Source organism: Cebus imitator, unplaced genomic scaffold (assembly GCF_001604975.1).
Source record: "Cebus imitator isolate Cc_AM_T3 unplaced genomic scaffold, Cebus_imitator-1.0 Scaffold77, whole genome shotgun sequence".
NCBI lineage: Eukaryota > Metazoa > Chordata > Mammalia > Primates > Cebidae > Cebus > Cebus imitator.
Genome location: NW_016107392.1, coordinates 6,148,100 through 6,174,400, shown reverse-complemented (window position 1 = coordinate 6,174,400; position 26,301 = coordinate 6,148,100). Strand labels below are relative to the sequence as shown.

The following is a 26,301-nucleotide window of genomic DNA, read 5'->3' as shown; positions in this document are numbered from 1 at the left end:
AGACGGGGTTTCACCGTGTTGACCAGGATGGTCTCGATCTCTTGACCTCGTGATCCACCCGCCTCGGCCTCCCAAAGTGCTGGGATTACAGGCTTGAGCCACCGCGCCCGGCCCTCCTTTACTTCTTTATTTGTTTGTTTTGAGATAGCGTCTTGCTCTGTCACCTAGGCTGGTTCACTGCAGCCTTGACCTCAGGCTCAAGCTATCCTCCCACCTCAGCCTGCTGAGACTCTGGGACCACAGGTGCGCACTGCCACACTCGGCTAATTTTTTTAATTATATTTTTTGTAGAGATGGGATCTCCCTTTGTTACCCAGGCTGATCTCAAACTCCTGGGCTCAAAAGGATCCTCCTGCTTTAGCCTCTCAGTGTTAGGATTATAGGCATGAGCCACTACGCCCGGCCCTTTACTTCTTTTTTTGAACACAGTTATCTCAATACTTTTTTCATCTTATACACCTTAATGTAAGCAGTTGTACAGTTCAGCCCATTTGTTTTTCTTCACTCTGCCTTCCTCTCTGCTGGTCCCCAGAACCCCCTGTGTTCCAGGACTCCTGACCTCCAGGACCGACAAATACGGGCCTTCACTACAAATACAGGCCTTCACTCGGGCTTGAGGAGCTCTTTGTTGAGTGCCTCTCACCTCTCGCCCAGTCCTTCACGCCCATTGTTGGCAAACCTCAGAAAACCAGGTCTACAGACCTTTCTCTTCCTTCCTATTGCAGCAAACATAATGAAAGATAAGGATTATATTGGCACTTGGCCACCTCAGAAACACTCTTCTGTCTGAGATCTTATTGCAGATTCATACAGCTGCTATCTTTCATTCCTGAAAAGTAGATGGGGGAAAACAAAATAGATAACAAGTTCGTAAGTATTAGTTGGTGCAAAAGTAATTGTGGGTTCTTTCTGCCATTAGAAGTAATAGCAAATTTGAAGTTGGTGCAATTACTTTCACACCAACCTAATAAGCCTCTTACCAGAGCTGCTAAGAAGGCATCAACATTTTCTAAAATAGCTGACACTTTTCCTAATGATGCCGCAAGAAAAAAGAGAAGATGTAGCATTTTTGCTGATTTGGGGTGGGGTTTTTTGGGGTTTTGTCCTTTGGGTTTTTTTGAGGTGGAGTCTCACCCCATTGCCTAGACTGGAATACAGTGGCACTACATATACCATTTATTCTATTAAAATGGTTGAAATACCCAGCCTGGGCAACATGGCAAAACCCTGTCTATACAAAAAAATTAGCCAGGTGTGGTGGCATATGCCTGTAGTCCCAGCTACTCAGGAGGCTGAGGTGGGAGGATCACCTGAGCTCAGGAAGCCAAGGCTGCAGTGAGCAGTAAGCCACAGTCTTGCCACTGCACTCCAGCCTAAGCGACAGGAACAAGACCTTGTTTCCAAAAAAAGCAAAAAAAAGTTGAAATTCATCCTATCCTTCCTACACTGATTTGAAGTATCATCATTATGATGTGCAGAATTTTTAAATAAACTGTGTACAGTCTAGTGGCAGAGGCATTTCTATTTCCATCTATCTATTTGGCTGTTCTTGGTCAGGCACGGTGACTCACGCCTGTAATCCCAGCACTTTGGGAGGCTCAGGCGTGCAGATCACTTGAGGTCTGAAGTTCCAGACCAGCCTGACCAACATGGTGAAACCCCATCTCTACTAAAAATACAAAAATTAGCCGGGGATGGTGGTGGGCACCTGTAATCCCAGCTGCTCGGGAGGCTGAGGCAGGAGAATTGCTTAAACCCAGGAAGCAGAGGTTGCAGTGAGCTGAGATTACACCACTGCACTCTAGCCTGGGTAATAAAGCGAGACTCTGTCTCAAACAAGCAAACAAACAAAGGTTCATCTTTTAAATTTGAAAAAAAATTTCATTCAAAAGTCCGTAGAGTGTTTTGGGGATATGAACTTTATGCTAATTTTAAAGTTCATTTGAAAGAATAAAACCTTATGTTAGCCATTTTTCATCCACCAAGCCTTTCAGCAGAGCCACTAACAAATTTTAAAATTGACTCAAGTTTTCTCCTCTGCTTCTACCCCAGCTTCGCCAGGTTTGGGGTTATGGGGAGTTTTCATCACAGAGATGGACCCGGTGAGGGAAGCAAGTATTCTTGCACTTTGAAATTTCACTTTCTCCTTTCTTTTCTTTTGATTTTTTTCGATTTCATTTTTTGTAGTAAAGATGTTAGTGGGGGCCAGACATAGTAGTTCCCACCTATAATCCCAACACTTTGGAAGGCTGAGGCGGGTGGATTGCCTGAGCTCAGGAGTTCAGGACCAGCCTGGGCAACATGGTCAAACCCTGTTTCTACAAAAAATATAAAAATTACCCCATCACAGTGGCTCACAGCTATAGTCACAGCTACTCGGAACACTAAGGCAGAAGGATTCCCTGAGCCCAGGAGGTCGAGACTGCAGTAAGCCAAGATCGCGCCATTGTACTCTGGCCAGGTTGACAGAGTGAGACTCCATTTCAAAAAAGAAAGGAAAAAAAAATGTTAGCAGGGCATACCCCTCTTAGGAGCTCTCTGACCTAGGACATCAACATATTTCTCAGCTATTGACCTTGCATTCTGTCTCTCAGTCCTGTTGTATCATTAATTTATTAATTTAACAAAATTTATGTAATACTTACTATGTACAAGCATTCTAAGTGCTTTCCACTCATCGTGTTTAAAACGCGTAATAACTCTGAGGTAAACACTGTTAAACTGATTTAACATCTAGTAAAGCTGAGACACAGAAAGTTTCACTAACTTAACAAAGTTCCCATAGAGTAGCAGAGATGGAATTTGAATTCAGGCAATTTGTTTCCAAACCACTGTACTACACTGCCTCCCTTTGATGTGAGTGCTGGGTTCCTGTATAGACTCCACAAATGCAGGGTGATAAGCATTGTTGAACAAATAAATTTGGGAATGTCAAGCCTTTCCCCACCCCTGCCAGAGGCTGCTTGTCTTTGTCTAGTTTAGCCACAGTGCCCATCTGCCCAGCTGTTCTGAGGGCTGTGGGAGTTCTCTGGGGGTTCATGCTGCCGAGTGCCCCCGGCTCAGCAGCCCTCCCTCTGCACAGCACAGACTTGCCTTTGCTGGCCCAGAGGGGCCCACAGGTCTGTATGCTTCTCCAGTTGCAGAACTAGTCCTTGGCTGGCTGTCAGCCTTAAATATTTTCAGTGAGCAGCGTACTTTGCAATCAGTGAATGTGTCATCTTGATTGCAGTCGAGTGGTAGCCTATGGGGTGCTCTTTAGAACCAGGGAAACTGAGGGGAAGTAGATGATGTTCAGAAGGAAGGAACCCCAGCAGACGAATTGTTTCCTCAGCTCCTAGAAACCTCTGCTCAAGCCCTCCTGCTGCACTTCAGTTTAGGCCAGGACTCTCTCAGCCTTCCCACTTGCGTCTAGCAAAGTTGAGACCAAGGCGGTAGGGGCCTCTTCGTTTTTGCCTGGAGCAAGTTTACTGGCCACTTTCCCCAGCTCCTCACTGGGTCTTCCACTTGGCTCTGCCTACAGCCCTTGCTTGGGGTTCCCCAGAGAGTTTGAAGAGTGTATCTGTCTCTGCTGTTCAGCACTGAAGACTCAGAAACCACCTACTACCTATGCTGCCCTGGTTAAGACTAGGGGTCTCAGCCTTCCCTCCTCATGTTCTGAATGAAGGGAAATGGACTGGAGGGCTGTTTAAAAATTAAAGCTGATGACAAGTTACCGTCATTACACTTAGAGATGGAGCAGCCCTTCACTGTTTGTTCAGGGTAGTGTGTCCCGTGTTCTGTGCTGGTCCTGGCAACAGTCTTGCTGCTGAGGTTCCACCTTAAGACTTCAACATAACATTTTCTAAAACTAAAAGACTCCACTCTGCCTTGCTGTGATGTAAAACAAATGTACATTTTACTATGCATTCCAACTGCCAAGTTAAATCAATTTAGACATTCCTTTAGGAAAAAACATTCTATGTTTATAACAAACAATCTTCACCTTTTCACTTCCCTGTTTTCTTCAACCTTATTGAAAACTTTAAGAAAATACATGTTTTCCCAGTAGAATTTAATCTCAACTATGCTCATACAATACTTCCTTAAAAACTAAAATTTTCAGCCAGGCGCAGTGGCTCACGCCTGGAATGCCAGCACTTTGGGAGGCCAAGGCGGGCAGATTATGAGGTCAGGAGTTCGAGACCAGTATGGCCAACATAGTGAAACACTGGCTGTACTAAAAATACAAAAAATTAGCTGGGTGTGGTGGTATGCACGTGTAATACCAGCTACTCGAGAGGCTGAGGCAGGAGAATCATGTGGACCCAGGAGGCAGAGGTGTTGCAGTGAGCCAAGATTGCACCATTGCACTCCAGCCCAAGCAACAGTGCAAGACTCTGTCTCAAAAAATATTTTTAGCAAGAGGCATAACAAGAGAAGATGGTTGAGGACCAACAAGAGATTCAGATAAGAAAGCAGGATTCTTGGGTGGGTTCCTTGCATGAGAGATTGGAACATATGTTTCTATTCTGCAAGGCCTCCCAAGTGAGACAGGATGGCTGTAAGGCCTGTTCTGTACTGATTATAAAGTGGCAAACCCAATGTTTTAATTGCCCATGAAAACCAACTTTATATATATTATAAGAACAATGGAATATTCTTTTTTTTTGGGGGGGGGGAAGGAGTTTCGCTCTCGTTACCCAGGCTGGAGTGCAATGGTGCAATCTTGGCTCACCGCAGCCTCCGCCTCCTGGGTTCAGGCAATTCTCCTGCCTCAGCTTCCTGAGTAACTGGGATTACAGGCACGCGCCACCATGCCCAGCTAATGTTTTGTATTTTTAGTAGAGACGGGGTTTCACCGTGTTGACCAGGATGGTCTCGATCTCTTGACCTCGTGATCCACCCGCCTCAGCCTCCCAAAGTGCTGGGATTACAGGCTTGAGCCACCGCACCCAGCCGGATATTCTTTTTTTTTTGAGATGAAGTTTCACTCTGTCACCCAGGCTGGAGTGCAATGGCACGATCTCAGCTCAGTGTAACCTTCGCCTCTCCGCTTCAAGTGATTCTCCTGCCTCAGTCTCCCGAGAGGCGTGTGCCACCACACCCAGCTAATTTTTTATATTTTTGGTAGAGATAGGGTTTCACCATGTTGGCCAGGCTGGTCTTGAACTTCTGTCCTCAAGTGATCTGTCCTCCTCAGCTTCCCACATTGCTGGGATTTCAGGCACGACCCACCATGCCCAGCCCAATAACCTGGGATCTATGGACCCTGAGAAATTCTATACAAAGGTATTTTTATTTTTTTGGTATCTATAGCTTTTTTTTTGCTTTGCTCCCGCGAGCAGCAGGGAGGGTATCTATAACTTTGATCAGATGTGTAACTAGACCAGAGGCATTCCCACCCCTACTCCCACCCCTGCTCATCTGTAGCCCACAGAAAAAGGTTAAGAGCCACTGCCATAGAAGATGGTGGTGAGGATCATTTAACTCTGTAGGTCTCTGGTATAGCACTGAGAGTAGAAGGAGGGGCAAGGGAGAGGGGAGGTCCCGAAGAGCTGGGTACCCTAAAAGCTGCACCTCTAACAAGCTCTGTAATCTTAGGCAAGCAAATTAACCTCTCTAAGCCTTAGCTATAAAAATTAGGATAATGATAGTTCTGTACTCAGAAGGAAGTTATGAGCATTAAACAGGATGATTCCTGTCAAGTTCTTAGCATAGTGCCTGGCACAGGGATGCATCATAAATACGGAGTTCTTTAGCTGTCAGCATCAGTTTCTTCTCCATCATCCTCACATATGTTAGAGTGCACAGTCCTATGCAGACGCTGCTTTCCTGTCTTTAAGACAATCTGAATGCTTGCCTTATGCAGTTGAAGATGTATGTTGCAGAGGTAGATCCTGTGAAAATGGGAATAGAACCAAAGCCCTTTCTACAGCCTCTACTGAAGAAAATATAAGGTGACATTGTTCAAAGGCTCCTACTGGTGATTCTGTCACTTGCCTTCATCTAGCGCTGCTGTTCTCTTCTAGTACATAGTTTGCAGTAATGAGTGTGGCCTTTTTACTCCTTGAATGGCACAGTCTGTCTTCAAATCTCAGCAGCTACATTGTATTTCAACTCCATCACAAAAGGTAACTTTTGCCACTTTTCCCTTTTTGTCACCACCACCATCATCCATTTTTACCTACTACACGTCCTTCTATTCCAGCTCTATAAAAACGAGAGGTGCAATGCCAGTCCTCCACATGTTAGTCTATAAAACACGTCTCTCCTTCCACCTTTTTCTGTACTACTCATTCCATGGACACATCAGCATACGGGCGTGTTCTCACAAGAGTCCACTGAGGTGTAAATGTTAAATTAATTTAGGAACTGTATCATTGTTCCTCCCCAGAAATGTTGCTAATGTGCCATTCCAGTGTGTACTATATCACTTTTTGCCTTATTATTTTAATTAATGCTTAAATAAATGAATGCATTAAATAGTCTTATTGTAAGAGTACATTTTCAGTCACCATAATGCATAATAGCTTTAAAAGTGCTGTTGTGTTCTGTGACACTGATACCATTTGTACCTTTCATCCAAAGATGGTAAGCTCAGTGCCCCAGGACTTGACTTGGGTAGCCCCTATGCGGCTGTTTTTTCTGTGAGCTGTGAGTCCCAGGATACAAGCCTCTCATCTTCAAGGTCCCCAAAGAGCAGCACATTTGGTAGCTGTGAAATTTTAGGCTGCCCTTCCGTAAAGTAAATGGTCTTTTCCACCGACCCCCTTGTTGATAGAGTGTGAAAGAAAATGAAGATACTAGGGTGCTGGTCTCAGTCAGACTACGCTGAGGCATCGTCTATTCTGTAAGAAAAAGCAAATGAAGATTCATTTGTATTACAGCTGTTCCTCTTTTGGAATCATAGGTCTTTTTTAAATGGTGCAGGAGGGATCATAGCCCTAGGCCTGAAAAGATTCCTTCTTATAAGGAGAGCTCTGAGTTGTGACTCAAAATGAAGAAGAGTAAGGGAAGTATGGAGCGGGGCCTGTGACTCCAGCTGAATTGGGGGCTGGCAGCTGTGCCTAGGAACTGCCACAGTGTGTGTGACGCAGCACCTTGGGACGGTGATGTCTCTTAGCGTCCTCCACATGCCCCCTGGGAAATAGGCTTTCTTGGCAGATAGGGATTTTCCCATTTAAGTCAGCTAACTTTTCCCTCAGATGAATAGTTTTCATTCTAGGAAGCATGTTGGTAGATGTCATACCGGGAAAATAACCATTTCAGTTGGCTCTAATTTTGCCTTTTGGCCGTATGCATTGAGCATAATTGTTTAGGGTCTTCATCTTTTTCCTTTCATTGTCCATTCTTTCCTTTTTTTTTTTCACTACTGCTACAACCACCATCACTGACTGCCACCATCATCTCCTTGCAGATGGCTAAGCAGTGTCTGCACTATTCTACCTTCGCCTGGTAAACTGGGTAGAACAGATCTTCTGAGCCCTGTTCAGAGGCAGCTAAAGCCAGGACTTGCCCAGGGTCTGTCAGCTGTTAAACAGTCAGACTGGAAATCATACCAGATCTCCAGTACTCTTTCTACTGCCCAGCGAAAGCTTCCTTCTTCCCCTTCACTCTCTCTTGGCCAACTTATCCAACCTAGGAAGTAGAGAAGGCATAACACAAATGAAAATCATGGTCTTTATTGTTCATCTGGTTATGTTGGTACTTGGTGTGGTGACTCCTTTGCAGGATTGTTTTAAGGAATGGTGGCAGCGATGTTTAAGTCAAAGAGTTATAGTAAATCTTAACAGAGGCAAAAAAAAAAAAAAAACATGATATCAAAACCTAACATCTAAATCTCCACTGTCCAGTATGATAGCTATTAGCTACATGTGGCTATTTGAATTTAAATGCAAGTTAATTTAAATGAAATAAAATGTAAAAGGTAGTTATCAGTCACAATCATATTTCAAGTGCTGAATAGCCACATACGGCCTGAGATGCTGAATTTTTAATTTAATTATAATGTATTCACATTTAAATTTAAATAGGCACATGGACCTGGTAGCTACTTTAATGGATTGTGCAGATACAGAACATTTCCATCATTGAAGACAGTTCTAATCGGTAGTGCTGGTCTAAGGGCTATAGCAATAACACTGTGGTCTTCTGGCAGGTTGTACACCCTCTGCATAGGGGAGGACAACACGAATACTTCATGAGCCTTGTCTTCCAGTAACCTTCTCAGCTCATAAACAGCGTGGCTTTGCTTTAAAAAAAAAAAAAAAAAAAACCTACCCATGTGACTGCAGTAATCCGCAGCCAGTAAACAGCAGGGTGGGAGGGTTGCAAGGAGAACTGATCTGTTTTTATGCACTGCAGAGTCCAGGCAGGAAAACCTGAGACAGGAGGCAGTGGCGACACCTAGACTCACTTCCTAGTGAATGTATTCATGACTCAGGCCACTTGCATATTTCCACTTGGATTCCTCACAAGTGCAACTTTCTCTTCTAGGCTACAGGTATCTGCAGCCAGGTGCTCTAATGGATTTATAGTAGCCCACCAAAAGATCAAATGTCCAAAGCCTAATGGGTCACAAGGCTGACAGTAGCCATGACAACTGGATGAATTTTAGATTTCACAGTGAAACAGAGCTGCTGCTGAGAAATGGGAGCGCAGAGATGTTCACTGGGGCCCTTGATTCTAGATACTCAAAGAGGGGTACAGTTCTCTGCCCCATGTGTGTTTCTCACCCAACACTTTTCATGGTGTTGAGGAAGAGAAGGGACAGCTCAGTGGTGATTCTTCACTTCTGAAACGGGTCCTCCTTCCTGTCTTCATGATGACCTCCTGAAGTCCAAAGTGCCTTCCAAAGTATCTCTTGGAAAGAGGTGGCAGTTTTCCTGACTCCCCAGTCTCCCCCATCCTGGGAGATGTATTGATGGCACTAATTTTAGGGGGAGCAGAGACTATTGAGTCCTACTCTCTTTAGCGGCTGGGGCATCATAGGCATGCAGTAACTGCTGACCACCACTGCTACAACTGCTATTATGATTATTCTTATTATGATTATTAATCACTCACACTGAATGGGAAGGGAACTAACCTTCAGAGGTTCATTCTTAGTACTTCTGGCACACATGCCTAGGCTGGGCCAGTGAGTCTTCATTCGCAGAGAGGTGGTAGTGAATCTCCCACAAGGATCCCTGCGTCAGGAAGCCTGTGTTCCTGGTGGAAGTACATCATATCCCTTAGGCATGAGGTTCTGTTCTCTAGAATTACCAAGCCTTTCCTGTCGCTCCTCAGGCATAACCCCCATAGCTGGAGGGATTTCCAGTTTCCAGGGTTCTTTGGTGCATCTTTGTCTCTGCAGAGGTGCTGACCTGTGGACACCTTCAGAAGGACCAGCACTACCTCCTGAGAGTATCTTCTGTCCCTCTTTGCAGGTTTAGGCTCCTCGGGTAGTCTGCATGTCCAGAGGGGATGTGTCATTCTCTCTCTACCATTATAAACTGGAGTGGCCTCAGGCATTCATCATTTGTAGGCCAGAAATTGGTAATCTAGGCTCTGCTATTTGAAGGCTTAAAGACTGCAGATCAGAAGTGGACATAGAGGCCTTTACAATAAGATGATAGGCCACTAGCTGTCAGTGTCTATTCTTAGTGTTTATCTAAGCGTGGCCATGTCGTTCAGATGCAGCTTTTAGATGTTTCTCTTGTGAAAGGCTGGATGCCTCCAGTCGAAGTATCAGGGCCCCAGAGGGAATTAGCACAAGTTGTCAAGCCCCCTTGGCATATCTTCATATACTGTTTTTTTGTTTTTCTGTACTTCAGTAGATGCAAATTCATTTAGTCTTTGGTCTGCCTGTGTCAGGTATTCTCAGCTTGGGGAAACTTGATGAGCCAGCACACCATTCTGTGAACAGAGCACCAATCTGAGCCAGGGACATTCCGGGCAGACAACTCAAATCAGGGCTTCCAGAAAGATTCCCAAGAAGGTCCCTGCCGTCTGGCAGATGGACACCACTGACTGTGGTCTCCCCTCCATCCGTGGTGTCCTCAAGGCCAAGTTACATGTTTCTTTATCTCATCCTCCTTCCCTTTAGTTCCGCAGATCTTTCCAAGTCTTTGTATATAAAGGCAGATTCTAGTCTTAGATTATTGCAGCTCTTTATAAACCAAGACTGAATCTTGTGCCTGTCATTGTGAGCGCTGTTCTGTAAAGGGGTTTTTTTTTTTTCTGACATACCGAATCCAGTGCCATAATTGGACAAGTTTAATTGGAATCATTTCTATTCAATACATGGATGGAAAAGTAGATTTTAACGGAGCATGTAAAAAGGGCATTAATCACGGTTCACACAGGACTCAGAATATTAGAATAGGAAAAATTATTATAGAATAAAGTTTATCAGGTTCTTGGGTAAAGGGGACTTTCCTCTTTTTATTTATGCTTCCATTAGAATTTTGAAGGAATGTCAGTGCACTGTTATTAACTCTAATAGCGTGTACCTTGCAGCCAGGATGCTTTGGGGCCCTCTGGCTCTCAGGTTACCTGTGTAAATACAGGGATTCACTTCCCAGCACCCAGCTCTAACATTTGCTTAATAAAGAGCAAATGTGCAGAACCCAGCAGCAGCAGCCTGGCAGAAGCAGTAATCTGAACAGGATAAACATGCTTCCTCTTTGTGTGATGCTCTTTCTCCATCCTCCTGCCAAGAGGAGGATATCAAATGAAGGGGAGGTTGTGGTTGGAGTCAGTAAAGTGAATGTCTAAGTGGCACCTGCTTCATTCAACAGATCTGCTTTCCTGGGGCCTCCCAGTGCACATCTGCTCCTGACAAAGCCTCTTTTCTCCTCCTGTTGGTCAGACTGAGAGCAAAGGCCTGGCAAGGAGACATATTGGTTTTGCTTTGTCAGCACAATTGCCTGTGACATTATAATTACACCAAATCTTCATTATTAAAAAGGCCCCAATTTAGAGATTTTTCAGAGTCTAAATGGGATTTGCTAAGTGAAATTGATTAAAAAAAAAAATTTTTTTTTGCCGTCGTAAAGCCTAGCAATTGGATCTGAGAATCATGGAAGGGGTCTACCGAGACACTGCTGTGAGCTAGACTACAAAGACCATGCTATCAGATTGGCTCGCTAGAGAGGCGTCCAGCAGCCCTTCTGACTCCGCCCAGCCCAGCCTCTCCTCATTCCTTATAGCACCATAACGTGCATCTACACTGCATTGCTCTCGCATGCTGATAGTTTCTCATGTAGAGGCCTAGGGGGCTGGAGGGTGTTAAAATAAGTAAAGGAAAGAACCTGTGATTTAAATAAGGGAAATGCCAAGAAAAACTATATTTTAGGTGAATACAAAGCATCCAATTCCAGATTGAGTTTCCATTTAAACAAAGGCAACTCTTAGAGTGTTACATAGTGTGAAGGTATGTGTCTGTCTGTTGGAGGCATGTTTATGATACAGAGTTGGCATACTGGAAGCTCTGGGAAGGTTTTAGAGCTCTGTTCTGGCTATTTAAACTTAATTAAAACAGAATAAAATTGAGATATCAGTTCCTCAGTCACGCTGGCCACATTTCAAGCGCTCTGTAGCCACCATGTTGGACAGCACTCAAAAAGAACAGGCCCATCATCACAGGAAACTCTAGTGGACTGCTCTGTTTGAGAGTGGTCTGAACCTCTTGAAATGCCTCAACTGCTTAAGGAAGCCTGGGAGTTCCTATTGCAGTCTTGTTGGAAGGAAAAAATGAAATTTGCCTGAATGTTTCTGGAAGAACTCCTTCCAGCCATGTTACCTAGACTGTGTTCTTTTTCACCTTTTTGTATTTTTTTCCTCCAAGAATTTCATGTCCTTTCTCCACTCCTGCTCCTTGTTAAAATATATATATATATACTGAAATATAACCAATGAGAAGGAAATTTAATTTTAGGAATGTCCACTTTCAGCTGACCCTCTCCTTGGCCTTCTAATTAAGCTTTCACAGCCCTGCTGTTGGACCAGAAAGTCCTTTTCTCATTAAACGGAGCATCTTATTAAAACAAGAGGACACGTGAACACTCAGGCCAAGAGTGTATAAACGAAGCGTGCATTGTGTGGACAATGCTGCTTGTGGTTGGAGTCAGTAAAGTGAATGTCTAAGTGGCACCTGCTTCATTCAACAGGTGGGCTGCCAACACTTTCCATTTTCAGCAGCTCTCGGGACCAAGGACAGGGCCTTTCATCTTGCTGCTTCTATTTGTCTGTGTCTGGTAGCTGCTGCACGGTTGCTTTGACTCCTGGAGAAAGCCCATGTAAAATAACAATACTCCCTCAAATTTAGACAGTGTCTTTTGTCTCAAGAATTAAAATCATGCAAGCATGATGTTATTTATCCTCATAGCAGTCCTAAGATAAAGAAGTGGCCTGTTGGTTTTACAAATGCGAGTATAGTCAACTCTTACTTGTTACCTACAGATTATCTGTCATGCAGATTACTTGTGACACATTTTAAATCCTTGGACAGTTTCTCTAAGCAAGCCATTGTAAGCCTGGACCATCTCCTCCACCCCCTGACCCAGCTGCTGGGTACTTAGGGAATACAAATTAGTTTGCATATTAGCTTAAAGAAGACATAATTAGGAAGGTAAGTCTGATACAAGAAAATCACATCACAAATTCTAATTGCAAGGGGGAAATACGAGGGAAATGACCTCCCTCCCTTCAACCAAACTAAGATCTGGTGGTCTGAGTGCACACTGGCACTCGGCGCTGGCATGCTTACGGAAGGCGTTCCTCACGGGTGGAAGGAGCAAGGCTGTGCACCCGGCACCGGATGTGCACGGGAAGCTGCAGCGCCGCAGCGGGGCTGGTGGCCCATCTTGCCCGGTGCTTTTTTTTTTTTTTTTTATTTCTGTGTTACGCTTGTTTTACCCAGGCTGGTCATTTAGGAGCAAGTTGTTTAATTTCCATGTAATTTTTCTGTTTTAACAGTTCTTCTTTGTATTAATTACTGTTTATGGCAGATCGTGCAGGTCGCAAGTGGATCCTGACTGACAAAGCCACAGGTGGGTTCATCTTTGGGGAAAGAAGGAAGCAGCTGGAGGATAGAGTGACTGTGAGGCTGTCATTCCAGGCGCTGCTTCCTGCATGGATGGTGGGATTCCTCTACTGTGCAGTCCCCCTCACTTGGTCAACTGATAGTTTTAGTAACCATTGATAATCTGATTTTTTCTAGTGTCAAATGTTTCATTTTCATTTATTGGCTGGAATTATTTATTTATTTTTGAAGAGACAAGGTCTTACTACGTTGCCCAGGCTGGAGTGCAGTGGCTATTCCCAGACATGATCGTGGCGCACTACAGCTTCGAAGGCCTGACCTCAAGTGATCCTCTCACCTCTAGTTGGGATTCTTTTATGAAGAACTTGTCCCCATGAACAATTTGGCTATGCTAAGTACAGTTCAGATAGGAAAGGCAGGATAAAAACTTGATCAAGGTGAAGTGTATTGGGATAGATTTCTTTCCATTTGACTAAAGCCCCATTACTGTCTATTCCTACTTGCCAATCTGCTTTTTTCAGGTGTCTCACTGCCTAAAGCAAATTTATTTCTGCCCTTTATGTGCTCTTAGAAAGTTTTGGTTTTTTGTGGGGTTTTTTTTCCTAAATGGTGCTCTACAGATTATGCTGAGTGGGGGGATGAAAAGTCAAGAGTACATCTTTGGAAGCTTCCCTGTCTTAGCCTATCCCTGCTCAGATAGAAGAGGCAGGGGCTGGATGGCAGGCACATGGAGTTCACTGTACTACTCCCTCTCTTAGTGCCTGTTTAAAGTTTTCCATCATAGAAAGTTTGAAAATAATAATAACAAAAAAATAAACAAATCTCCATTCCTAACTCGGAGTAACTCCTGATTGGGCCTGCTGTTCATTTCTGCACCTGACTGTTGCAGACTGTTGGTGACTTCCTTCTTCTGAGGTTTGTCATCTGGGCTTCACTTTCCATTTTAAAATACTGGTACACCCTGCATATTGCCATGCTCTATCCTCTGGGACACAGACTTCAACCTTGAGTGTTGTTCCTACCCTTCTTCCTAGTGATTTCTTCTGGGAATTTACTGTGTACCCCTTGCCCTTCGTCTGTACAGTCAGATCAGATGTCCTCCAGAGCAGAGGTCCCCAACCTCTGGCACAGCAGGAGGTGAGTGGTAGGAGCATGAGCATCACTGCCTGAGCTCCACTGCCTGTCAGAGCAGCAGCAGCATCAGATTTTCATAGGAGAATGAAGCTTTTGTGAACTGATGATTTCAGGTGGAACAGTTTCATCCCCAAACCACCCCCACCAGTCCTCCCATCCATGGAAAAACTGTCTTCCACGAAACTGGTCTCTGGTGCCAAAAATGCTTGGGACCACTGCTCCAGAGCATATGCATATTCCACAAGCTTTAGCAGAACGCTTTCTGTCCTGCCATTTTCAGTTTAAAGCCTTCTTGGCGAGATCAGTAGGCCTTGAAGTTAGCTTGTTCATCCCCACATTGGGAGCTCAATTTTCAGGGTAATAAACCATGGTGGTTCTGAGTACTGAAACACAGACCCTGATTGCATCGTGCTCCTGGGCATCTCCAGTAATGTCAAGAGGAAATTATATGTCTAAAATAGGTTTTGAAATACATTTACTAATAAAGTAAAAATGAATTCAGTTTTAATATTTGGTTCGTGGGATGAGGGGCATGAAAAGCTTCCTGGTGGTCTGCAAAATCAGGCAAAAGATAGAATGACTCTGTCTCAACCAGATTCACTGCTTTGAATGTTATTCCAGAAGGAGTCTTTCTTAGTCTTGAGATGGTCCAGCAAGATAGAAGAAAAACCCTGGGTGCTGAAAAGCACCCTGTACACCAAGGCACCTGTGAGGCTGCTCTTGGCTTCATGAGAATACTCAGTACTTGCCAGATGTAAGACATATTTTAATCCATAAATCCCCTAAATGTACCCAAAAGCCTTGGACTTAGGAAACACGGAAAAGGGAGATTAAATATCCTAGGAGCAGCGAATAGAACAGAAACAGAACCACTGGGAAAGAAACGCTTTTTCCCTTCCCCCCTTCCCCTACTATCATGAGGTGACTCGGACCTCCTTTTTGTTTGATATTGACATTCTTTTCATGACTTTCCTTTTCTTGCTCTACATATGTCCTCTTTCCATCTAGTCCTTGGTATTCTCAGCCTCTCTAACTGCTGCCTGCCTACTTTACTGATAGCTTCTTTACTGATTTCCTGTTTTCTTCTTCCACTTCTATACTGGCACATACCATGTATGTTTTTCTTCATATAGTGGCTTTCCTTAGATGTCAGCCACTGATGTAAATATTTTTCCAAGCCTGTAAATGGAAGATTTTTAAAGGACTTCCTTCTGCCTATCACCCCTACAAACACCTGTAGAAACCCTTTCTGGCTCCTTAAAAACTCAAACAATATAATCTGTAATTTCATTTCTTACTCATGCATTCCTCTCCTTTCTAATCATGGTCCTGGTTCCCATTTGGGCCAGTATTTCCCTGATGTACGTAGTTAGCATTCATGTTCATAAACTACAGAAGGCATTACATAATGTCAATTTTCCTTTGGGTTTTAAGAAGTATTTCTCTTCCACCAACTGTCATGTTTATTATTTGTTTAGCTCTTTTTCTCTCAACAGCCATCAGTATTTTTCTTGCAACTAAAGATATTTCCATGACCAACTTGGAAGGACTTCGGGCTGAAAGATTCAGTTACAGCAAACAACAATTCCCAAAGGTTTCCCAGACTGTGAGGGCAAATGAAAGGCCCATTCTTCCTCAGGCTGTCTGTCCTGCTCTATCTTGTCGTGGGGTGAGGGGAGGGCCAGCTCTGGTGCTGGATAACTTCAACAGCCCTGCAGCCCTGTGCTCTGCTTGGCTCAAGCCTGTTAGTTTCTGGAGGAGTTCAGAAATATATCAGGGTGATGACATCACATCAGACTGCTCTGATCGTATTTTCAACACTCTTACTACTTGAGGAGTGGTTTTGCCTGGTTGCTTATTGACCAATGTGCTAGATTAGCAACTGCTTCGTCTACGTCATGGTGCAGTGCCAGTGCCAGTCCTGACCATCACTGTGTTTCAGACGGGAAGCTGCCTGCCAGTCCATCTGCCCTGATTTCATGGCTTTTATCTCTCATCTTTACATCTTTGAAGGCCTTTGACGAATGATGTGCTTCCTGGCAGGAGAAAATCACTGCTGAAAGGAGATCTGTGCTGTCTCTGCTTTTCTTTCTGTTTTCTGAGAGCTTTAGTCTAACATTTGTGACCCCAGCCAGACTCCATCAAACTTCGTACTCAAAGTCATCTTTGAAAAGCAGTGGCGTTTATTATATACCTACTACGTGCCAAGCACTGTAGTAGATTTTACTGTGTCATCCCCCCTCTAGTTCAGCAGCGCTGTGAGATGAGTGATCACCATTTTATATATGAGGAAACAGGCTCACAAGCCATTAAATAGCAGAACCAAGATTCACATGTAGGTCTTTCTGACTCAGAAGCCTTTAATGGAAATAAACAGCCTGGTTTTTTCTCACTTAAAATGCACCTGAACTACAGCACCATAAGAATGTTGTGGAGAAAATTCGGCTTCATTCTGGATCAGAGTCAAAGCTGTTAAGGCTGTTCGGTCTGTGGAGGGCAAGACTAAAGGGAGTACCACCAAGTTTCTGAAAATTATGAAGAGTATGATCAGTTACACATTTTCATATCATATTCAATTATTGAGCACCTATTGTGTTCAAGTTGCTCAGCATTCAAAGACAGTCCTGCCAACAATGCAAGCTTGCAGATTTACAGAGAGAAAAGCAGCAACTCCTTGGGAACAGGTCAGCACATACCTGGGGCCAAATGAATGGTGGTAGCAAAAAAGTCACAGGAGGGAGAAACCTGGTGGGCTGTCCCCTCAGGCAACCCCATGCACTGTGTGGAAACTGTCAGAAGAACTGGACTGAGAGTGGCAGGGCGTAACTCCAGACAGAGGAACCTGCCTGAGGAAGCTCACATGGTACCCAGGGGACGTGGTTGTAATGAGGGGACAGTGTAAGGCGTTTGTGGGAAAGGCTATGTAAACTCCTTCAACTGTTAGCTATTTGCACTTTATTTTCCTGATAGGAGGAAGCAAAGGAATTTTTTTGGTGGGATGGGACGGCTTTTGCCAAACTATATTTGAAGATGTAGTTAACCATTTTATATATACTTCTTCATCCAATAATACTGAATACTGAAAGTAGTTAACCTTGGGAAAAATAAATTCCCCCAAATAAATAAATTCCATTTCCACATATACGTGCACATATGTGTATATATGTAAATTCCATATACAATAGGCAAGTGATGAAACTCACTGCCCCAGGAGAGATCTGGAATAGAGTAGATTGGCTCGTGAATGATAAATCCACATAGTGTGCAAGGCTGTGACCCTAACCTTTAAAGTAACTGTCATTGGCGCCCCTGGTCTACCACAGTGTTCCCCTGGTGCCGCCATCAGAGACAGACCACTGTAAAGCATCATGCCCCTCGCTCTGCAGCGTGCAAGGCCATGCTTCTGAGTAGATACAATCTGCCTCCCATGTAATGTGATTTGAGAGGCATCACTTTGTATGGAAGTTTTAAAAGATTCCTTTGGCAAGTGCTAAGGTAGGCTGATCACAAAGGAAGGCAAAGGATGGCAGTGTTTGTCTGGGGAGGCAGGAGGAAAAGTGTTGAATTTGGGGTCTGTATTCAAAGGGAGAGAATAGCTGGTGTGTTGGATGTGAAGTCAAGGATGACTTCAAAGACTTCAAAGCTTTTGGCCTGAGCAACTAGAAGAATGTCATTGCCATTTATTTGGGAAAAGCATGTTTCACCATTTTGGCTCAAAAATGATACACAACTCGGCCGGGAGTGGTGGCTCATGCCTGTAATTCCAGCACTTTGGGAGGCCGAGGCGGGTGGATCACAAGGTCAAGAGATCGAGACCATTCTCGCCATGATGAAACCCTGTCTCTACTAAAAATACAAAAATTAGCTGGGTGTGGTGGCACGCGCCTGTAGTCCCAGCTACTCGGGAGGCTGAGGTGGAAGAATCACTTGAACCCAGGAGGCGGAGGTTGCAGTGAGCTGAGATTGCACCACTGCATTCCAGCCTGGCAACAGAGCAAGACTCCGTCTCAAAAAAAAAAAAAAAAAAAAATGATACACAACTCATTTAAAAAGAAAAAAAAGAGCCATGTCAAGCCTCATTGTCCTTGCCAGGGGAATGTGGTCCTACAGCCAGGAGTTCTTCCAGAGATTTGGGTCCGACTGCTGTTGGACGAGGAAATCTCTGCTAGCACCTGAAGTTTCTGAGTCACCTCTGACCTTTTTTCCATTTTGACCAATTCTATAAACCTTACCATGAAACTTGAGAAGAAAGGCAGCAGGGGGCCCAAAGAGGACAGCTCTCTCCCTTCTGAGTCCTTCCTGGCCCTCATGTTAGGTGCTAAGGTACATTCTGATATATGGAAACACTCCCAAATCAAAGGCCTGGGCCCCTGACTTTACCATAAGTCGTTTGGGGAACAAAATCAGTCCTCCCTTGGTCTGTATTGAGGTTTTGTTGTTGTTGTTGTTGTTGTTTTAATAAAATTTTTATGTTTACTTTTGAGTTCAGATAAAAAGACAGGGGTTGTATTTACTAAACTTTTTTTTTTTTTTTTAATTGCATTTTACATCCTGAAGATTTTAGTACCCCTGTATTTCAAAGCTACACAAAACCTTAAGAGTTTAATAATGGACACAGGGAGGGGAGCACTACTAAACTCTTAAGGTTTTATGTAGCTTTGAAATACAGGGGTACTAAAATCTTCAGGATGTTAGAAGTATGTGCCTTTATGATGAGCCGGTGGTTTTGGTTCTCACTTGTGAAGGGTAAGGAGCCCTGCCCTGTGGACCTCTAGGGTCTCAGCCAAAGTCAAGTGACATGCAATGAATGGGTGTGAGAGGGCTTGGAAAGGGGCTGTACTGAGGCCAAGGGAGTCTCATTACTAGGACTCTGCAAGGGCCCTGTGAAAAAGAAAAAGGAGCACTTCCACCCCTTAAAGTAGAACACAAAGGTCTTCCTGTTGCTTAATCAATTGAAATGACCCAGAATGCAAACTAGGATTAACATGTGCCTCTAGATTAGGGCTAATCAGGAGCAGGCTGAGCAGATGCGGGGACAGTCCCAGCCTGATTACTGTACCTCAGCATTTAATCATCTCTCTTCCAAGGGCAGCCGCCCGACTTAGTGCATGCTGGGTTTCCAGGCCTCCAGCCCCTCCCCCTTTCCCTTGCCAGGGACATGAAGGCTGCTAGGTCAGAGACACTGAGGCGATTTAATCTAATCCCATGTCAAAATGGCTATGTGAGAGAGAGGTCTTAAAATCCCTACAGTGGGATGGTCATGCATTTATTTAAGGTGGCAGTAGACCAAAACTCTATGTAGAAAATAGGAGAATTGGGGTTTCAAGGCATGGGGGGTTATGAAATGACTCCCATTATGCCCTCCCTCTCCCGGCCTTCTAAGGTGTGTGGCTGTCCTCACCAGTTACTCTTCCCTGGGAGCTTTGGGTGGGGACCGTTTCCTCACCCAGGTGTGGCAAAATGTGCTTCTTCCCTGTTGTCAGCGGTGGAGTACAGAAGATGGAATCTTTCAAAAACAGCTTAATTTGGATGAGTCTTGAATGTAGTATTTTTTAAGTTGCTTTTTTTCTGGGCTGGGAGCTCTTGTTCCAAAACAGCCTCATCACCCTAAGTCTCACCCACCTTAATCTCGCAGTCCCTAGAAGGGACACATGTTAAATCTTAGAAGGCAGGTTTCATTCATGATAGCAGAAAACACTCATGGGCACCTGCTGACTGCTGGCCACTCAAAGATGGAGACTTAATCCCTCCCTTAAGGACTCTACAGCCTCCTTGGGGACAAGACATGCAAGCAGTGAGGATGAATGAGGCTCCTGCCTCCAAGGAGCCTGTGCAGAGAGCCGAGGAGGAGCATCAGTGAAGAGGACCCAAGATGAGGAGGAGAGAGGCTGGGGCTAGCTCTCGGAGGAAGAGGAGGAGCCACCTCCAGGCAGGAGGCATGGACCTCAGTCAAGTAGTTCATCTGGCTGGCGTGTGAAGTGAGTGGGGATTAGTGGATCACCAGGCTTAACTGAACAACAGTGGCCGACGTGAAGAGTTTAAATACCTGCAAAGGGGTTTGGACTTTCTATCCTGTGGGCCACTAGAAACCACTGAAGAACTGTGAAGGAGAACAGCAAGATAAGGTCAGATGTTCTGAAGGTCATTCTGATTATGGCAGCACCAGCCAGTGGATATATTTTTGCAATTTTATTCTGGAAGAAATCTTCCATGATAATATAAAAACTATTTTAACAACAGTATTGGGCATGGGCTCACATCATAGGAAACCCAAACACATCACAGCCAGGGTGAAAGAAATTTACCTTTGACAACTCTTTTAGTCTCTGTTCACACCAGCCTAACCCAGATTGTTGCTCAGTTAGAAAAGATCTCCCTGCACACTGTAGTCTCTGTAGCTGTAAAACAGGGGACTTGTTCCCCAGCTTGGAGCTTTTGGAACTCAATGGAACCTAGAGGCAGGAGCAGTGAAATGAGACTGACTGTTGCTTCTGGTTTTGCTTGCTACTTGCCAGCATGTGGGCTCCCTGAAGGATCGCACAGGTGTCTTGGCCTTGCCACTGGGCATTTTGGGTGACTTTGTTAACTTTGCCTGTTTTGACCAGAGGAGAACATAATTGTGATACACAGGGAGGAGGCGGGGGGCTGACGAGGTCGTACGGTCTTTACATGTATACACTCAGGCCCAGGCCTTGAGTCTAGAGGCCAGGGAGAGGGTCCAGCTGCACATTGGTTGAGGCCAGCAGTACATGACCCTTGAGGCTATGCTGATAGCAACTTGTGGCACACTTTGTACTTCGTACCGTGAGGAACATGAAATAAGCCAGAGCCAGGCCTGATCTGGAAAGAGCCCTCTGTCAAGTGGGAAGGCCTGTTGCAGACATGCATCAACTGGCCCAGCCAGCTTATCCATGGCTGTCCCTGGGCCTCCTGAGAGTCCAGAAGAGGCTGCTCCAGCATTGATGGGGCTGGCATGGGCCAGGTCCCACAAGGGGGGAAAGCTGACCCAAGTATAAAGGGAAAGAGTGGGAGATAAGTCTATCTTGTGAACAACCTGAGCAAAGGCCCAAGAGTGTGGCTACTAGATTGAGGGAACTAAGAGTAGTCTGGGGTGCGGGGTTACCTAGAGCGCAGGGTACCTGCAAGAGAGTGAGGGAGATGAGACTGGAAAGATGGACCAGGGCAAATCATGAGAGGCCTTGAAGACTATACTAAATTATTTGAACTTTATTATAAACTTTGGGAACCTTTTAAATGCCTTGGCATTTAAATGTTTGAGATGAAGGGAGTAACACGTTATGGAAAGATCATTTGGCTGGGTGTAGTGGCTCACGCCTATAATCCTAGCACTTTGGAAAGCTGAGGCAGGAGGATCACTTGAGCTCAGGAGTTCAAGACCAGCCTGGGCAACATAGTGATACCTCATCACTATTTAATAATAATAAAGACAGGTAATTTGAGTGACTGGGAAGGGGTGAACTGAAAGAGGGATTGATTAAAGACCAGAGCCATTTGCAAAGGTTTTGTTGAAAGAAATTGAAGCCCACAGTTTTGTAAGCCAAGGCCTGGCCCCTCAGCCTGTTTTCCACCATGCCCATGTGCTCATGGAGGCTGGCCGCCGCCTCCTCCCTTTCAGGCCTGCATTGCAAGTGTTGGGGGGACTGGCCATATCTTCCGTTTGTGTAAGGGCACACCAGAGGAGCTGGGGTTTCCAGCGATCTGTCACCAGAACAGCAAGCCTCACTTCATGATGTTTCATTCCATCACCAAATGCTTACCCCGTATCCCTAAACTGGCAACACTTACTCCCAGAAAACAGTTACATACAATTTAACATTGGAAAAGAAAATCTTATATTTGATTTTTTGCATTAGAAAATATTTTGACAACCCTTTTTTTGATTAATTTTTATCTTCATCAAAGTAGCCTATGGTTTAAATTTCAACAAGAACTAAAAGGGGCCTCTCCGGGTCAGTTTCTCAATACAGTGGGTGAATCTCAGAGGCCCAGCAGCAAAGGTCTCTGGGTCTGGATGTTGGGATTGATCTAATCCATTAAATTCAGACTTTCACTAATTCTCATTTTTAGCCTCATCCCCTTTCTGTAGTAGCTAGGCCTCTACGTCCTGAGCCCTGTGTGGGCGTAGGAGTTGCCCCTTCCACTTCTCTGATAAATCAGAACCATTTCACATTTGCATTGCATCTTCCAAAAAAACGTTGACATCCCTCGTTTATATCCTTTTTGCCCCATTCACTGTAATTCTAGTTTCAGAAGGAAGAGGAGATGGACGTATACATTAGTTACAGGGAATCCTTTTTTAAAATCTATTATCAGCTTTCCTTTTTTGGGCAGGCCTACCTTTATGGAGGTTATGTTTCTTCCTTTAAACCATCCTTTCTGCTCTGAAATAATAGTGATATTGGGAAGTAGTTGGGGTCTTTTTTTTTAAGTTGACCCCAAAATGTGTTTTTACATTTTACTGGTATGTGAAATCTAAAAACCAGGAAACAAGTGCCCTAGGCTTTTAAAAATAATAATAATAAGCTTGACTCTGAAGGAAGGCATGTAGATGGGGCAGTGGCCAGAAGACAGGATAAGAGAGGGAGAAGCTTTTACTCTTTAGGCTGAGAGAGACTTGCCATAGGCAGAAAGAGGGTTGAAGAAGGCAGTGTAGCCAAATATCAAAGAAAGGTAATGGTGGCCTGTTCCGAGAGGGAGAAGGCAGGCAGGGGGCATTAACACCTGACAGGCCTGTGCTTCCTAGATACGAGGGCAGGCAGGGCCCTCTCACGGCAAGCTGGGGAGACCCTACACATACCCTGAGGCATGTTTCCACAGTTTCTCCAAACTTTTCTTTCCTGATAGTCTGTTTTTAAAAAGTTAAAATGGCCAGGCTTGGTGATTTGCACCTATAATCCCAGCTATTCAGGAGGACAAGGTGGGAGGATCGCTTGAGGCCACGAGTTCAAGACCAGCCTGGGCAACATAGCAAGACTCCATCTCAAAATATCTATCTATCTATATAGATAGATAGATAGATAGATAGATATTAGCCAGGCATGGTGGCACATGCCTGTGGTTCCAGCACTCCGGAGACCGAGGTGAGAGGATGACTTGAATCCAGGACTTTGAGGCCGCAGTGAGCTATGGTCACGCCACTGCACTGCAGCCTAGGTTACAGAGCCAGACCCTATCTTTTTAAAAATAAAAAACAAAAAAAGTTAAAATGGAAAAAAGTTGATTGCATAGAAGTAGAGAATAGAATAATAGTTATCAGTGTCTGGAGAAGGGTGGGGGAGGGGGGCAGGAGAGGTTGGCCAGCAGGTAAGAAGGAAGAGTAAGTCCTGATGTTCTGTTACACAGTAGTGTGACTGTAGCGAATAACAATGTGGTCTATAGTGTAAGATAGTTAAATTTTGAATGTTGTCACCACAATGAATGATAAATCTTTAAAGAGATTAATACGGTAATTATCTCGATTTGATCATTCTACAATGTATACATGCATTGAAACATCACAGTGTACCCCATAAACATGTACAGTTATGTATCAATTATAAATCTTAAACATTAATGAAAAAAATTTTAATGGGGTGGGAGAAGGGATATCTTTGTGCCTGGGCCATGGGTATATATGATCACCTGGGGCTGGTGACCACGATACCTCAAAGGCAAGAGCTGGGTGCCCCTGTCCAGCCAGAAAAAAGGAGCTTGAGCAAGAGCCCCACCAATGGTCTTCCCTCTGTCTCTCCAGGCCTGGTCCAGATCCCTGTGAGCATGTACCAGACTGTGGTGACCAGCCTCGCCCAGGGCAACGGACCAGTGCAGGTGGCCATGGCCCCTGTGACCACCAGGATATCAGACAGCGCAGTCACCATGGACGGCCAAGCTGTGGAGGTGGTGACGTTGGAACAGTGACATACAGCCATATTATGGCATCGTTTTGTAGTCTACTTCAAGATTTTTTACACATTTGCAGAGGTGCAATCAAATGGAATTAAGTCTCTCGACTTTGGAAGAAAAGTTTTGTTAACCTTTTTTTTTTTAAAAGGAAGAAAGGCAGCAGATTTTGGAATTGCATTTTTTAAAGCACCACTCTTGATTTTCTGGGATTGGTGGAGTAAGAAACTGCGTTGTCAATTTCACTGTCCCAAAAAAGCCAAATTGTGGCAGGACTTCTTTCTGCGGAAATGTGTGTGTATACTTATGTGTGTGTATGTGTGAGTGTGAATATATGTATATGTGTACATATGGACATACACATTTACATATATGTAAAGTATATATATACATATATATATATATGTATGAAACCCGCATGGAATTATCTGTATGAAATCAAGGTGAGCTGTGGAAACAATAATTCACCCAGTTTAGTGGGTGGTAGGGTACGTGGCCAGACACAGTCACCCAGTTTTTGTTCATACCAGGGTCATGCGTTGAGCTACTGACAAACTCAGGCGGAGGTGACCATGCCCTTCACCAAAGCTGCCTCCCAGTGGCCACCCAGAACTCTCTCGGCTGGACTCACCTGAGGAAGGAGTTCCGGCATGGCGTGGGTCAGAGATGCGCTTGCAAGGTCCAGGGGCTACGTGGTCTGCTAGCTGAGATGCTCCTCGGGCTGGCCCAGGTGCTGACCTTGCCACAGGCAGATGAATGTCTTGAAAGCTCCTGGGCCTGGGACAAGAGGGTTTTCCTCAGCCTCCCATCTCCTCTCCTTCCCAGGTATCCTTCTTGATCTCATGACTATTAAAATGTTCCTCTGGTTTTAAGGTCAGTCCTGAATTGGTCGTATATATGAACTGAAGGTAACAAGTATTAAGGGTTTGAGGAGTGCGTGTGTGTAAGTGTGCTTGTGGGTGTGTGTGCGTGCATGGTGGTGGAGAGGATGGGAAGGGGGTGGGAGGGGTTGGAAGGGAAAGGAAGGAAAGCAAAATCTTCCTAAACCAGGATACACCTATGGGAGCAGTTTTCTCTAGCTGTCTGTAGCTTCACAGAGGAGGCGCTGGAGCTAACAGGAAGGGACACCCGGTCTTCAGCCACAGCAACCTGAACACCCCTGATCTTGTGTGATCTTGGAAGCAGGGTTGGGCCTGGCAGTACACGGAAGGGAAGAAGGGACACCTGGCTCATGGAAGGCTGGCCATCACAATAGGGTGTGTTAGAAAACAGCTGAGGGCGTTTGCTGTGTTCCCGAATCAGGCCCTGCTTCCGAATGGACTCCTGGAGGTTCATCTTCCTGGATGCAGCCTGGTGGCCCAGGCTGGGAACAGCTTTCCTCCTTGGAGGTGTCTGGGTATTCTTGGTAACTGTTAACTCTTTCTCAGCTGCAAGCCCTGAGTCTCCAGTGGCTGAATTCACCTGACTTTTCGACAGGCCAAATCTCTGCTCCTTGAGTACAGGGACAGCTCCTCCCCCCTCCTCCCAGCTCTCCCCATGTGTGTGATCGTGTATTTAATGTGTTTTCTAAATGCGACATTAAAAGATTCTTCATGTCTTGCTCAACCTTTGAGAAAAGTTTCAGATTCTTGTATTTGCTTGTTTTATATAAAACTAATGTTCTTTATATGTTCTTTTCTGTACGTAATGGGGGGAGGGGTGGGAAATTTACATATAAATAGTCCTAGTTCTACAATTTGTTATTTTTTTAATTATTATTTTTTATCGTCATTGTGAAGTTGTCCAGGGACTTTAAAGTCCGTGTTCCTTTGTGGTGAAATAACCTCCAAATAGTTTGAGAAGTTGCCAAGAAGAAAAAAGCAAAACCCCAGTAGCAAAGCATGGATTCTGTGTTGTTTTCCATTCTGTCTTTGACTGCCTCATTCAATAAATAGTTAAAAATGTGGCAACAGGAAGTGGAATTGTTCATCACTACAGAAGCACTTGGCTTCTTAGGTAAAAGGAACTTTATCTTGGGGCAGCTCATTCTGCTTTTTAAAATGTAGTCCTACTGGAGACCAGTGATCTCTGGCCTGTGCCGCTCCAATGCTGAGGAGCTCTGTAACGAAGACACTGAGGACCGGCCAGAGCCCCATCACCAGACCAGCTCCATTTCATACATTTCATACATAATTTGTTTTCTTATGTTCTGGGGGGAAAAATTCCTTAAAAAAATTCCTACGAAAAATTCTTAGGAATTTAAAAAATCCTAAAGATGGCTT

At 44.6% G+C, this 26,301-nt stretch overlaps 1 protein-coding gene across 12 annotated transcripts in view; it reads left to right on the top strand.

Annotated features, from left to right (window-relative positions):
* The window catches only part of NRF1 (nuclear respiratory factor 1), a 144,591-nt gene extending 119,674 nt beyond the window's left edge, over nucleotides 1-24,917 (top strand). For 10 of the 12 annotated variants that reach the window (XM_037740000.1, XM_037740009.1, XM_037740007.1 and 7 more), the window contains one exon: nucleotides 15,637-17,869. In XM_037740000.1, coding sequence (XP_037595928.1) covers nucleotides 15,637-15,974 — 338 coding nt within the window. In that variant the 3' untranslated portion in view covers nucleotides 15,975-17,869. Of the gene's footprint in view, nucleotides 1-12,957; nucleotides 13,014-15,636; nucleotides 17,870-23,894 lie in introns of those variants that run through there. The other 2 variants (XM_017532580.2, XM_017532572.2) reach the window with 2 other exon arrangements.
* The last annotated feature ends 1,384 nt before the right edge of the window (nucleotides 24,918-26,301 follow it).